This window comes from Alexandromys fortis, unplaced genomic scaffold (genome assembly GCF_014885135.2).
Source record: "Alexandromys fortis isolate MF-2015 unplaced genomic scaffold, M_Fortis_MF-2015_v1.1 scaffold_30, whole genome shotgun sequence".
NCBI classification, from domain to species: Eukaryota; Metazoa; Chordata; class Mammalia; order Rodentia; family Cricetidae; genus Alexandromys; species Alexandromys fortis.
Window position 1 is genome coordinate 13,180,360 of NW_026067922.1, and position 12,261 is coordinate 13,192,620.

At 50.5% G+C, this 12,261-nt stretch overlaps 1 protein-coding gene and 3 long non-coding RNA genes across 7 annotated transcripts in view; 2 read left to right on the forward strand and 2 right to left on the reverse strand.

Annotated features, from left to right (window-relative positions):
- Window positions 1-726: 726 nt before the first annotated feature.
- Window positions 727-5,718, reverse strand: LOC126501357 (uncharacterized). 2 transcript variants are annotated; one of them, XR_007591650.1, is made up of 3 exons: window positions 5,484-5,718; window positions 5,140-5,220; window positions 727-906 (listed from the first exon to the last, which is right to left on the reverse strand). It is a non-coding gene; the product is annotated as an uncharacterized lncRNA (long non-coding RNA). The 2 variants fall into 2 exon arrangements; XR_007591651.1 differs by lacking the exon at window positions 727-906 and adding an exon at window positions 4,695-4,822.
- On the forward strand, window positions 1,541-5,931 carry LOC126501355 (uncharacterized). The gene is made up of 5 exons (XR_007591648.1): window positions 1,541-2,381; window positions 3,275-3,386; window positions 4,193-4,326; window positions 5,092-5,237; window positions 5,815-5,931. It is a non-coding gene; the product is annotated as an uncharacterized lncRNA (long non-coding RNA).
- A 61-nt stretch (window positions 5,932-5,992) lies between these two features.
- Id2 (inhibitor of DNA binding 2) lies at window positions 5,993-8,331 on the reverse strand. Of its 3 annotated transcripts, none has more exons than XM_050141990.1 (3): window positions 7,896-8,331; window positions 7,512-7,576; window positions 5,993-6,661 (listed from the first exon to the last, which is right to left on the reverse strand). In XM_050141990.1, the coding sequence occupies exons 1-2, from the start codon at window positions 8,241-8,243 to the stop codon at window positions 7,520-7,522; spliced, it is 405 nt and encodes a 134-aa protein (XP_049997947.1). In that variant the 5' UTR covers window positions 8,244-8,331; the 3' UTR covers window positions 5,993-6,661; window positions 7,512-7,519. The 3 variants fall into 3 exon arrangements, with proteins under 3 accessions (XP_049997947.1, XP_049997948.1, XP_049997949.1); XM_050141991.1 differs by having other exon boundaries at window positions 5,993-6,778; XM_050141992.1 differs by lacking the exon at window positions 7,512-7,576.
- Window positions 8,332-8,624: 293 nt separating this feature from the next.
- The window catches only part of LOC126501356 (uncharacterized), a 48,589-nt gene continuing 44,952 nt past the window's right edge, over window positions 8,625-12,261 (forward strand). Inside the window, exons 1-3 of the long non-coding RNA XR_007591649.1 lie at window positions 8,625-8,799; window positions 9,154-9,247; window positions 10,098-10,856. This is a non-coding gene — a long non-coding RNA (uncharacterized lncRNA). The remainder of the gene's footprint in view (window positions 8,800-9,153; window positions 9,248-10,097; window positions 10,857-12,261) is intronic.

A 12,261-nucleotide genomic window follows, 5' to 3' on the forward strand; every position in this document is an offset into this window, starting at 1 on the left:
CCAGCGCTGGGATTAAAGGCGTGCACCACCACAACCTGGTTCTTCTCTCTTCACCTCCTCCTCTCCTTGTGCTTCTCACATTACGCTGTCTCTCTCATGCGCACGAGTTCCTCAGGCCTAGCTTCCGGTTTTTCGATTCTTTCTTTAATAGTTTCTAGCCCAAGTTCTAACATGTGCAAAGCGGTTTGAGTTTCAGTGACTGCATGACTTCTATTTTGTTCCTTTGGAAATCTTACTGTTTTTATATAACATTTTGTGTTTTTCTTACTTATTGAATGAAAACAAAAAGAAATAAAAAGGAAGATGACTCTGCTCCCAGGTGTGGCGGAGGAGGAAGTTTATTGTTGATAAAAAGGAGAGAGCACAGCCAGAGTCTGCGGCAGAGTGCACAGGACTCTGAGCCGTGTGAGGAGAGGGGAGAGGGAGAGGGGAACAGCAACTGGGAGGGCAACCTAAACGTCCAGGGTGGACAGGGAAGAGCCTCCGGGGAAGGGCAGCCCAGTCCCTGGGCTGGAGAGTTGGGGACAGGGTAGAGAGTGGGGTATGCCAGCCACACCCTGCAGCAGGTGGTGACTGAGGGATGCTGAGAGAACCAGTCAGCCAGCTCCACTTTGATATGTTAACAGACACCTCGGCCAGTCATCCCAGGGCTTGAGACTTATTTTCAACTAATTATTTTTATTAATAATCATCCACATTAATTACTTATTTTCATTAGTTAATTTCTTTCAATTAATTTTTTTTCCAATAGCTTTGCCATTCATAGTGTAGGCCGTCTATAGTTCTTCCGCCTTTGGTCTTCTCTTTACTGTACCTGCGGCTTCTCCTGTGCAGTACGCTGTTTCCAGGGTTGGGCTTCTGAGCCTTTCACCTCACCAATAGATGTGAGAATTCTGTGTGTTTTCTCTATTAAAAACAAAACAAAACCCTTCACCTTTGTCAGTCCCGAGCTTCAGGGTGTCACCCACCAGAATCTTTTTTTTAAATATTTATTTATTTATTATGTATACAAAATTCTGTCTGTGTGTATCTCTGCAGGCCAGAAGAGGGCACCAGACCTCATTACAGATGGTTGTGAGCCACCATGTGGTTGCTGGGAATTGAACTCAGGACCTCTGGAAGAGCAGGCAATGCTCTTAACCTCTGAGCCATCTCTCCAGCCCCCACCCACCAGAATCTTAACTCTTACCGTGTCAACTCCAGAGCAGAGCAATCTGTGGTTGTGAATTTGAAAAGGAGCTTTGCATTCCCATGCTGAGATGGGCGTGTGTGTGTGTGTGTGTGTGCGCGCGCGCGCGCGTGCGTGCGTGCGTGCCTTGACAGAAACTCCAGGTTCTTGGTGTCTAAAACAACAGACTGGTCAAAACATAGTGACCATGTTCACATATACAGTCACTAAGAGTCAGAGGTTAGCGTAGAATACACTGTGCAGAATGGGAACTAGCCCCGAGTAAACATATATCTCAAGAACTCTGTTTTTTTTTCCCCCTTTGATTTTGTATTTTAATGAATTTAGGTAGAAGGAGGAGGTGATCGGAAGGGTCAGGAATGGGGTTGATCCTGACCTGATTGACTGATGAGTTGTTACATAACTTGGGATGGTCTGTTCATATATCCATGATTTTAAGCTTATGTAGGACGCAGGCATGCAGACATCAAGGGATGATAAATAGGGTATTTTCCCCTGTCATACGACTTCAAGGACAGTCACACTCACAGAGCTCATGCCCCGTACTAGTTTAAGTTGGCCTTGTTAATCTCTCCTACCAGGAAATGCCTGACCCCAAGTTATCCACAGGAGGGGCCCTGCAACAGAGCTAGGCTGTTTTAGTGGCCTGTCTCAGATTGGTGCTAATGCTTTATGGTTTTATACAGTCACCTTCCCCAGCTTGCCACATCTTGTTTCCAATTGTGTTGGCCAAAGTCCCAGCTTGTTTAGAGGGGTCCCCCTCTCCTAGGGCTACCCCAGGTATTATGATTTGCTGGCCTGGTCTATCATTTGGGTATCCTGTCCCTTTAAGAGACAAGCCCCGCTCTCTTCCAACTCCTCCCCTTCCGCAGAGGGAAGCAGATATCCTGCCTCCTCCAGCCTGTACTCTTTAGGTCTCTCTCCTGAAGAGGTAACTTCTGCTCTCTCTCCCTCCTCTCTCTTCTTCCCACTTCTCTCCTTCTGCTCTTTCCCTTTTCCTTCTATAACCAACTAAATAAACTCTATACCCAAACCTTCTCTCTGCATGACATATCTGTCTGTCTCTCACTAAGGCCTCAGGGGACTTGCCAAGGCCCAGGGTACCTGCCACTACCCCCCCTCCCCCGTGGGACCACCACCTCTCGTGGGACCAGTCCGCCACAACTATATCTTTAAGAAGGAATAACACCAGGTACGTGTACAGAGCTCACCGACACTGTTCTGTCCCTGTGTGTGCCCTTAGAAAAGCTCCTCATGGTGCCTGCTTCACTAAACAGAAGACCGATCTCTAGGCTTCTTGGATGATCTTGCTGTCATTGCTTAAAGAGTCTAACATGTGCTGTGTGCTCTTCCTGGGGAGACATCTCTGATCGTGGCTAGAGCAGGCACTCGAGTCCACGAAGCAGACCAATGGGTTCAAAGCAGTTATTTGCTGACTTATAGGATCATGGGTAATTCACAGGCAGGGGTTAGAGTACTTGGAAGTCCCTGGTGGCAGGAGGGAGGATTGACAGGATTCTCAGGTCAGGGTTTTCTGGTTCCTCCTCCTTCCCAGTAGGACAATTCCAGGGCTCACTCTTATTACTATAGACCTGGCTGTCAGCCGGATTGTTCTGCTTACTACGCTTCCGGTCAAGATCCTCTGTAGTCTGCGCCATGTCCACCGCGTACCGCGAGGGGTGCACCCACACACTGAGACAATGGGGATGTTCTATCGGGAACTCACCAAGGCCAGCTGGACTGGGTCTGAAAAAGCCTGGGATAAAACCGGACTCGCTGAACATAGCGGACAATGAGGACTGCTGAGAACTCAAGAACAATGGCAATGGGTTTTGATCCTACTGCACATACTGGCTTTGTGGGAGCCTAGTCTGTTTGGATGCTCACCTTACTAGACCTGGATGGAGGTGGGAGGTCCTTGGACTCCCCACAGGGCAGGGAACCCTGACTGCTTTTCTGGCTGATGAGGGAGGGGGAGTTGATTGGGGTAGGGGGAGGGAAATGGGAGGTGGTGGCGGGGAGGAGACAGAAGTCTTTAATAAATAAATAAACAAACAATAAGAATTAAAAAAAAATCCTCTGTAGGTTGTTCCCCTTGCTCTGCTTCCAGACAGCATGGGTTGGACCAGTTCCCAGGGAATTGCTGTGTTGTGCTCCACCAGGAGACAGGGGGAAAAAAAAAACGGACAAAGTCCAGGTAGGTCCATACCACAGAGACACCACAGCCTGGAGTCCCCCTTCTAACGGCAAGTGCTGAGAACTCCAAAAGATGGAGGATTTACAGAGTTCAGGGCAGGAGATCACTGAGTTTAAGGATTTCAGTAGCAGTTTTTGACACACAAGAATACTAAACTCGTCACTGCTGGCTTTGCTTGACCCGGAAGCCCCTCTACTGACAGGAAGCAACGACAGACCGAATTGGCTCATCCACGGACTGGCAGTGTGCGGCACACCCGGGAATAGTTTTTATACCAGCGGCACACCCGGGAATAGTTTTTATACCACGAGAGGACTGCACAAGCCTGTCTCTTAAGGAGTTAACCCCAGCATTGGACCCCGAGAGCAAACTGACCAAGCTCACCCTTTGAAATGAGTGTGCCCGTTGTTCCAAAACCAAGTGCGGGAGAGTCCAAGAAAAAAGCCAGCCCTTAATTCTCACAATTACTCTTAAAATACTGGGTGAACAGAACCTGTGATGGACATAACCACAAAACAAAAGAGCAAAACGATAAATCCGACATCACATTGGAGTCGGGGTTGTTTTAGAAACCACAGCTTGCTAAAGAAGAGAAAAATAGCATTGAGGGCTGGGGGGGGGGGGTAGCCGGTGGCAGGGAGCTGGCCTTGTGTTACTAAGGCCTTGGGTTTGATCCCCAGCAATACAAATAAATCAGTGGAAGGGGATTTAAAACTTATATAATGAAAAAAAAAACCTAGCAAGTGAAGTATGCTAAATTTGCCACCATGTTATGATTTAAAATTCTCAAAATTACCCAAATTTAGAAGCTGAAGGAATTTTTCAAAAACTGATAAGATGTACAAGGACCATCTGCACCTACATCTTCCACGGCGGAGGGAAAATGGCAGTAAGATCTGGAGTAAGAAGATGCTGCTCACTCTCATCCTATTCTGATAAGGTACCATTCTGGCTAAATGCTACTAAGCAATTCAGGAAAAATAAACGTGAAAGGCAAAATTAGAGACAGAGAAGGGGAAGCGTGCCGCTAAAGCCTTCTGAGGAGAAACGGTTTTACATACACGCGCTAGAAGCAGAGTCTTTAGGGATGACATCAGTCATTTCTAGGTTACATGGCCAGACCTTGGTCAGGATAATGCTGTAGACCAAGTCACCTGCTCCCCAGCAGCACCCTTGCCCCGGGGACAGCAGAACCATAGGCCAGCAGCCATCCTCACGTCTGCCAGCAGGTGGCGCTCGGCCTCCATGGCGCGAGCTGTAGTTACAAGCCTGCCCCCCCCCCCCCCCCCAAAAGGTTCCACTTTTCCAGGACTGTCGTGGGTTAGGAGTCAAGTGTTGCAAGCAGTGTTGGTTGTCCAGCGACACCACAGGTCCTCCGAATATCCCTGTCGTTGAGATAGCACGATTACACTTCAGGGTTAGAGCCCCACTGCCACCTGAGCAGAGGATGCAAAGCGGCAGTCACCAGGCTGAGGATAGGGGTGGGGCAGCAACTTATCCTAGTACTTTCCTTTCGCTTTTGGGGGAGGGGGGAGTACAATGCATGCTGGGTTGGTCCGGTGCGTGTGCAAACAGGGGCTATAGTAGGCAGCAGGTGACCAGTGTTCGGGCGGCTGCCTTGGCCCCGGGGCAGTCTCTAGCCCGGGAGTAAAGGCCAAATCATGCTTCCCCTGGTGTAATCATTAAGACGAACCCCGCCCCGCAGGAAAGAGGCGGGGACCACCGGAACCGAAGCTGCCCCTCCTCCACTCACCTTGATGGATTCGGTGTCAGGGGCCAGGAAAACACCTCAGCCAAAGCAGACTAGCAGGCGCCACCCAAACACCTGCTTGGCCTAGAAAGTGGCACCAGGTGAGTCGTGTACACCCGTGTCCCTTGTCGTCCCATCCTTTCCGTAGATTCTGTCTGTCCTCTCAGGACCACCTTCCAGAACCACCCCACCTCAAGTCACTTCCGACTTGGGGAACAAGTATAAAATGTTCTAAGTATAAAAATGGATATCTAGATTAGCGACCCAGGTCCTCAAGGATCAGAGGTAGATGGAAATATTGGTGGATACCCCCCCCCCTTTTGGTGCGTTGAGGGCTTTTCACGTACCTTCCCACTGTTCCTTGCTGCAGTTCAGATAGCAGACCAGGGAGAAGGGCACTTAACAACCAGGGGACTGACAGGGAAAGCAACCGGCTCAGACAGGCTTGTGTGAGCCACAGGTGGAGGAGTTCCTGGCCAGGTTTGACAGCTTCATTCCCAGGGGCAAACAGTGACAGTCAAAGCCCTTTTTCTTCCGAATCTGGATCTTGCTCTAAGTGTCTTTCCACACGCCCAGACACTAGTTTTTCCAGACTGTACACTTTCTAGACTGTCAATGACCTAACTCAAGGGAGTCACCTCCCACAAATCCCATTCTAAGCCCTGCCCCAATGCACAGGCACAGAAGTCTGCGAGGTGAGCAGTTCGGAGTCCCCATCTCTCCTACCAGCAACAATGTTTCAGTTTGCTGGGCTGTCAGGGAACACATGAGCGATAAAGACGGGGAGAGTGTGTGAACAGAAGGATGCGGCCCAAGCAAGCACAAGACCTCTCAGAAACCATTCAGAATCCAGGTATTGACGTCAGACACATTTTATTATAATCTTAATACAGTCTACATAAATTTGAACTGGTATTTATTTATTTGGGTTCAGTTATAACAGCGTCATTAAAAAAAAATCAAAGCACTGGTTGTCTGAAATAAAGCAAGCAATCAACATTCAATAAACACACTTGATTTATTCTGTATAAAAGGGTTAAGTTTACAACTAAACTTTTATAAAAAGTTTAGCATAAGTACGTCATTACATTTTTATGCAGAAATAGATATTTCTGCCACTATACAAGAAAACTTAAAGAGTTCACAAGGTTTCACTCAATATATATATATTTATATATAAATATATACACAGCATTCAGTAGGCTCACGTCAAAAAGGCCATTTCTGACCAAAGACTTCATTTAAGTAACCGAATACTGGATCCTTCGGGTGCTCACGCTCCACCTTTGAAAAAAGGCAAAGTCTGCTTAGATTGGGCAATTCCTTGTGATTTGTAACGTTTTCCGCTCCCCATGGTGGGAAGAGTATATAAAGAAAACCTTCCAACTGTAGAAAGGGATTTGAAAGTCTCTCATAAATAACGGCATCACAGTCCAGGCTGGAGAACTCCTGGGGAAGAAGACGATCACTCAGTTTTCCTTCCATTTTGCTTTTCTTTTTAAAAAGGTCCATTCAACTTGTTCTCCTGGTGAAATGGTTGAAAACAAACAAAACAAAAAGTTCAGGGTCTTAAAAGATCTTGTAGACTTCTTGTTGTGCAAAAGAAAAAGAGAAAGTAAAAAAAAAAAAAGTCCCCAGACGCCTGCAAAAGATTGGGAGAGAAAAGCAGCTTAGGAGAGAGGAACCTAAGGGCAGAGGCAGGCAGCCAGGCGCCGGAGAAGCCACAGTTTGAGCATTTAAACCAAACCCTGGCGTCCAGATGCGGCACACATACCCGGCCTCGACAGCACAAATTAAACATGAAAATAGCAGAGACACAAGGGGAAAACTTCCCAAACGCAGTCTCCTATTTGGATCTCTAACAGCCTGCTCACAGGCGCCAGGGTGCTTCTTGTAACAATTATTTGATTGAAAACAGCCCTTTGGTTAGTAGATAGGGAAATCTGGATCCCAGAACACAAGGGGTAAGGCTCAGGGTAGCAATCCTCAGCTAACTAGAGAAATCTCAGATGACCACAGTTTGGGGGAAGGAGGACCCCTGTGGAATTTGTGGCGTTAATTACAGCCGAGGTTCGTACCTCACAGGACCACCGATGGGCTCACAAAACCAGTAATAATGACACTTTGTCCTGCCATAAGTTACTGGCATTTCTTTTTTCTTTCTTTCTTGCATTCTTTTTCTTTTTTTAAGGCAAATATTCTGTAATCCCGAGTACCCACAGCTACAAGCCCCTTCATGCCTATCTGGTAAGACAAGAGGCACCCACTAACACAGCGAAGTAAGCATGCGTTTTCCAAATCAAACATCTCACAGACGCACACACAAGCACATTGCCAAAGCGCGCACACGGGAGGAGACACCCGCAAACACTCACCAATTTATTCAGCCACAGAGTACTTTGCTATCATTCGACATAAGCTCAGAAGGGAATTCAGACGCCTGGAGAGAGAGAGAGAGAGAGGATAAAGGGCAGGATATTAGACAATCTTAAAAAAAGACAGCCTCCCCTCCTCCTCTTGACGAAAGTGCCAGCAAGTCCCATTTGAAAAAAAAAAAAAAAAAAAAACAGGTTCACGCTACAATTCGGATCCAGAGACAACCCAACACAGAACTTAAGTAGCGATTTCACACGGGGCTCGATGTACAGTTTTCTTACAAATAAAGTTACTGAGCCTGTCTCTACAATGGACTTTAAGAGTGACAGGCCGGGCGACAGGGGGTTTTACGGACCGCGGGGTACTTGCTGAGCTAGCCTCACCTGCAAAGACAGAATGCTGATGTCCGTGTTCAGGGTGGTCAGCGGCGTCCTGGACGCCTGGTTCTGTGCAGGTCTCTGATGGTGCAGGCTGACGATCGTGGGGTGCGAGTCCAGGGCGATCTGCAGGTCCAAGATGTAGTCGATGACGTGCTGCAGGATTTCCATCTTGGTCACCTTCTTGTTCTGCGGGATGCTGGGCACCAATTCCTTGAGCTTGGAATAGCAGTCGTTCATGTTGTAGAGAAGGCTCATCGGGTCGTCCACCGGGGTTTTGCTCCGGGAGATGCCCAAGCCGTGGTCCGACAGGCTGTTTTTCCTAACGGACCTCACCGGACTGAAGGCTTTCATGCTGCTCGGAGAGAAGAGGCCGGGAGGGAGCCGCCGCAGGGGGGCTGAGCTGGCTGTGCGGCACCTGGCTCTGCTCAGAATGAAGCGCGAGCCGGGAGGGGCGGCTTTTATGTGCGTGCACTCTCCCGGGCCACTCGATCGGGCATCCCTCAGCAGCCATTGGTGGAAGGGGTAACGTCCATCATGCCGAGCGAATTCTCCCATTGGTGAGCGAGAGCGCTCGGTCCTTCCGCGTTTGCAGCCAATGCCCGTGGGGTGGGAGGAGCGGGCGCGAGCCCAGCTGGGGTGGTAAATTGAATACTGTACGCACTGCGAGCCCAGGGGGCCCGGGTGTGCAAATGTGCCCGCCTGATTCCCATCCCTAGAGCCGTAGGACATCCAGCCCCGAATCCGCCCTGCGGGTGTGCCCGGTGCAAGCCACCCCCGACCCAGGGCTGCCTGCTGCCCAGAGGTCTCCGCTCAGCAGAGGGGAAGTCATAGGTCTCTAGCGTCAGGGAAGACAGCAACCTTTGCAGATGGGAAAAGAAGCGCGCCTTTAGGGAGGCACGTTTGTAGAGTGAGTTCCTTCTTTTAAGATAAAGAAAAACTGGGTTTAAGAGGGGGAAGGAAAAAAAAACTATCCACGTACACATTCAGGACAGGTTTAGCTTGAGGTTTTGCAACTTGGAGCAACGCGGGAGGCCTTCTGGGAAACTGAGTGACAGGAGTTGTAGCGAATACTGTGCGGTCTTCCTCAGACCGCAGAGGAGCCCCGAGGGACCCGGCACGTTCAGGATTCTCCCCACCCCCCTTCGTTCCCCCCACGACTGAGGCAGGGTCGGTAGAATGACTCCAGTAATCGGAGGTCGTTAGTAGGGTTTGCACACTGGCACTCCATTTACATACACTGCCCTTGGTCTGTGCCCTTCAGTGTAGGTGGCGGTGTGATGAGATTAATTATGCACAAATCGCGATTTCTGGTGTCACATTCCAGCGCTTAGAGCTCTGGGGAAGCTCTTTGTCAGGTAGGTGGTCCTAGCTATTGACTGACAGCTTATCGCTGTTTTTAGAGAAAATTCTGTTGCGTACGAGGTTAGGAATCCTTCAGCAGCACCTCTTTCTAGATGCAGCTACATTTTAGAAAGTTTGGAGCTCTTGACTCCGGCACTTTCATTCTCGCTCCGCAGAAGACTACCGTATATTAGAGGAAAAATATTTCTCTAAAACAAAACAAAAACAGAAAGGGTAAACTGGTAGTATCGTGTTGACTTTTTTTTTTTTTTGGTCTGACTGTAAGAAAGAGGAAGAAGGCAGAATCCGGGCAAAGCTCTGTAGTGGGGGGGGGGGGGAGGAGAACACTATTTTCCCTTCAATTAATGATTAATTCCTCAGCTGGTGGGCCAGGCACTCTCTGACCTCCACGTGACAGCCATGTGCCCCAGGGCTTCTCTCTAGGGAGGCAGAGTCCGGTGGCGCAGAGGTGGTAAAATCCGGCCACCTAAAGTGTGCAGGATGCAGAGGGACGCTGCCCTGCAGGAAGAAATCTGCGCTAGCCCTGCGGTGCCGCCTGCCACTGGGCGACAGCGTTCCAACCGAAGACTCGCCTCCGTTATTAAGCCTGGAAGTGATTTACTCTCTGAGTCCCCCCACAGTTCGAGCCTCTTGGTGTACTTTTTTGTGTGCGTGTGTTTCTGTCACATACGTGCCACAGCGGAACAGATTTTGTTTTGACACTTTTGGTTCATGATGTTATACTCTGAGTATTTTACAATAATAGCCAATGTAAACAAACATCTCTGGGATTCTCAAATTATTACTTATGATTCTTGGACATTGCATCTCTGCGGTACTGACGCATTCTTCTCTTTTTCCAAGGACACCGTATGTTAGCACCCGTGCCAGCCTCATTATCCCAACAGAAAGGCCCTGGGCTGGATGGTAATGCACGCTCTGCAGCTTCGCTCCACACTCTGGCAGCTACAACGCATGAGCGCCTTCTCCCAAGACCATTCTTGTACCCTGATATAGTAAAATTGCTAAATATGGTGAAAGTTCCCTGGCGTTTCTCTCTCTGGCTGCCATGCCAGAGTCCAGTCTGCCGGGCTTCGCTGAATCCGATTCTGTTGGCATAGTACCCAGTTTTTGCATTCATTTAAAGATCATTTTAAGGGGATCGTGAAACTGTATAAGTCAATGACTGAGCAAAGGCCTGAGTTACTAGTAAGTCTGTCACAGCAAGCCCGGGCTGACATTTCTTGAAATTATGTTTTGGGGGCCCCGCGATGGGGTGGGAGCCTTTTTCGGGACGGCTTATAATGGCACATAAAAATCTGCCAATTGGTGTGGATGTGGATTTTCATCTGAGAGCCCTAAAGTTCAAATGGTCCCAGCTGCAGGACGCGCCCAGCTGCAGTAAGGGCGGGATCCGTGGGTGGTGGGAAGGTGTGAAGGGCTTCCGGCGCGCGGGGGGGGGGGGGGGGGAGGTGCTGGTGGTGGAAATATTGGCCGGTCCCAGCTACTCACTGGGACGCCCCCCACTTAAAGCAGCAGACCCGCTCTGGAGTTCCCCGAGCCTTGCTACCAGGCCCCCGGATCCCCCACCGTGTCCAGGCCACGCGCGGTAATCAGAAGCAGGTTCGGGCCCAGCCCCTTTGGCTACAATCCCCGCGTGATGCCACGGGGGTGTTGGGGGGGAGCGGGAGGAGCCGGCGCGGCGGGGGCGAGTCCCAAGGTCCTCTCTGCACATCTGGCGCAATTGGGAGCTCTTGCCTTTCTTCCCCTCGGTTTTGTTCTCACAGCTGTGTCCATTCCGCCCGTGACCCCCCGAGTGATCCCTGACAGGTGATGAATTGGCAGCAGCGGCGGCGGCGGCGGCGGCGTGCGGGCCAGGCCGCGGCGGGGCCGGAGCCGGAGCCCCGGAGCAGACTCTCTGGCGCCAGGCGCGTGACGCCGCCCATTCACGCCGCCCTGCAGCCTTGTCCTCGCGGCGCCGCTCAGGCGGCTGCCATGGCAACCGCGCCGTCACTCAGCGCGCGAGCCCAGCTGATCAATGCCTGCAAGGCCCCGGCGGTCCCAGGCTCGCCCTGACCGGGCCTTCAGCCTGCGCGCACCTGCAGTCTCTGCACGTCTTAAGTTTCGAGTGATTTGGGGAAAAGGAAGGAGGAACGAGAAGAAAAGAACAGGAGAAAGGGGGTAGGGGAGTAGGAGATGGGGGGGGGGAGCCAGAAGAGGGAGAAGAAAGAAATCTTCCGTCGCAAGAGGGGGCGTTAATGTGGCTTAGACGTTGCCAAAGCAAAAGGTTTTGCTTTATTTCATTTGTTTTTGCAACAGAGACATGGAGCTGGCGGGAGGGGAGAAGTGGAGGCGAAGGAGGTCACTGTCTCATCGCAGGGCAAGATTTGTTTATTCCTCTGGATCTTCTTGGTCCTTGCCTAGATGGCTTTGGCTCAAAAAAAAAAAATTCTTTGAAGGACTCCTTTCCGCAACACAACACGACAGCCCCCCCCCCCCGTCACCTCGTTCTACAGACATTCTGGTAGGAATCCTTAGTGGTTATGCAAAGAGCATCAGACTTATCCAGAACAGCCCCACCCCCACCCCGAGAGAAGGAAGGATGATGCCTTGCTGCCTGCGGTCCTCGGGCTCCTCTGAGCCTCAGCGTGCAGCTCCCGCAACTGCGTGCTGCTCTTTTCCGCTACAAAAGCTGGGGGGGGGGGGCGGGTGAGGCGAGCCCCTTCGTAGTTCTGAGTTTTCGCCTGACATCACCCAGAGTCCAGAAACTTGTAAGTCAGCCTGCAGACGCAGACACCTCCTCTGTCCCGGGTTTATCTTCAGGGAAAGCTCCCTTTTAGGAACCAGATGCCAACATTTCCGGATAGTTTACGGAACCCGGATCCCCCAAGGGTGCTCATCCACGGCTGAGAGTGTTAGCGGCAGTTATTCATCCCCTGTCCTCCAGAAAAGCTCCCCAATACAATCGTCCTCTGCTGGCCCTAAAACCTAGGGTGAGGTGTGTGCGCGCGGGCGGGGGGGGGGGGGG

Excerpts from the sequence above, each read along its gene's own strand:
- Id2 (XM_050141990.1), bottom strand. The coding sequence starts at position 8,243 with ATGAAAGCCTTCAGTCCGGTGAGGTCCGTTAGGAAAAACAGCCTGTCG. Across the intron at positions 7,577-7,895 it reads TCAGCATTCTGTCTTTGCAG|GCGTCTGAATTCCCTTCTGA; the intron begins GTGAGGCTAGCT and ends CTCTCTCTCCAG.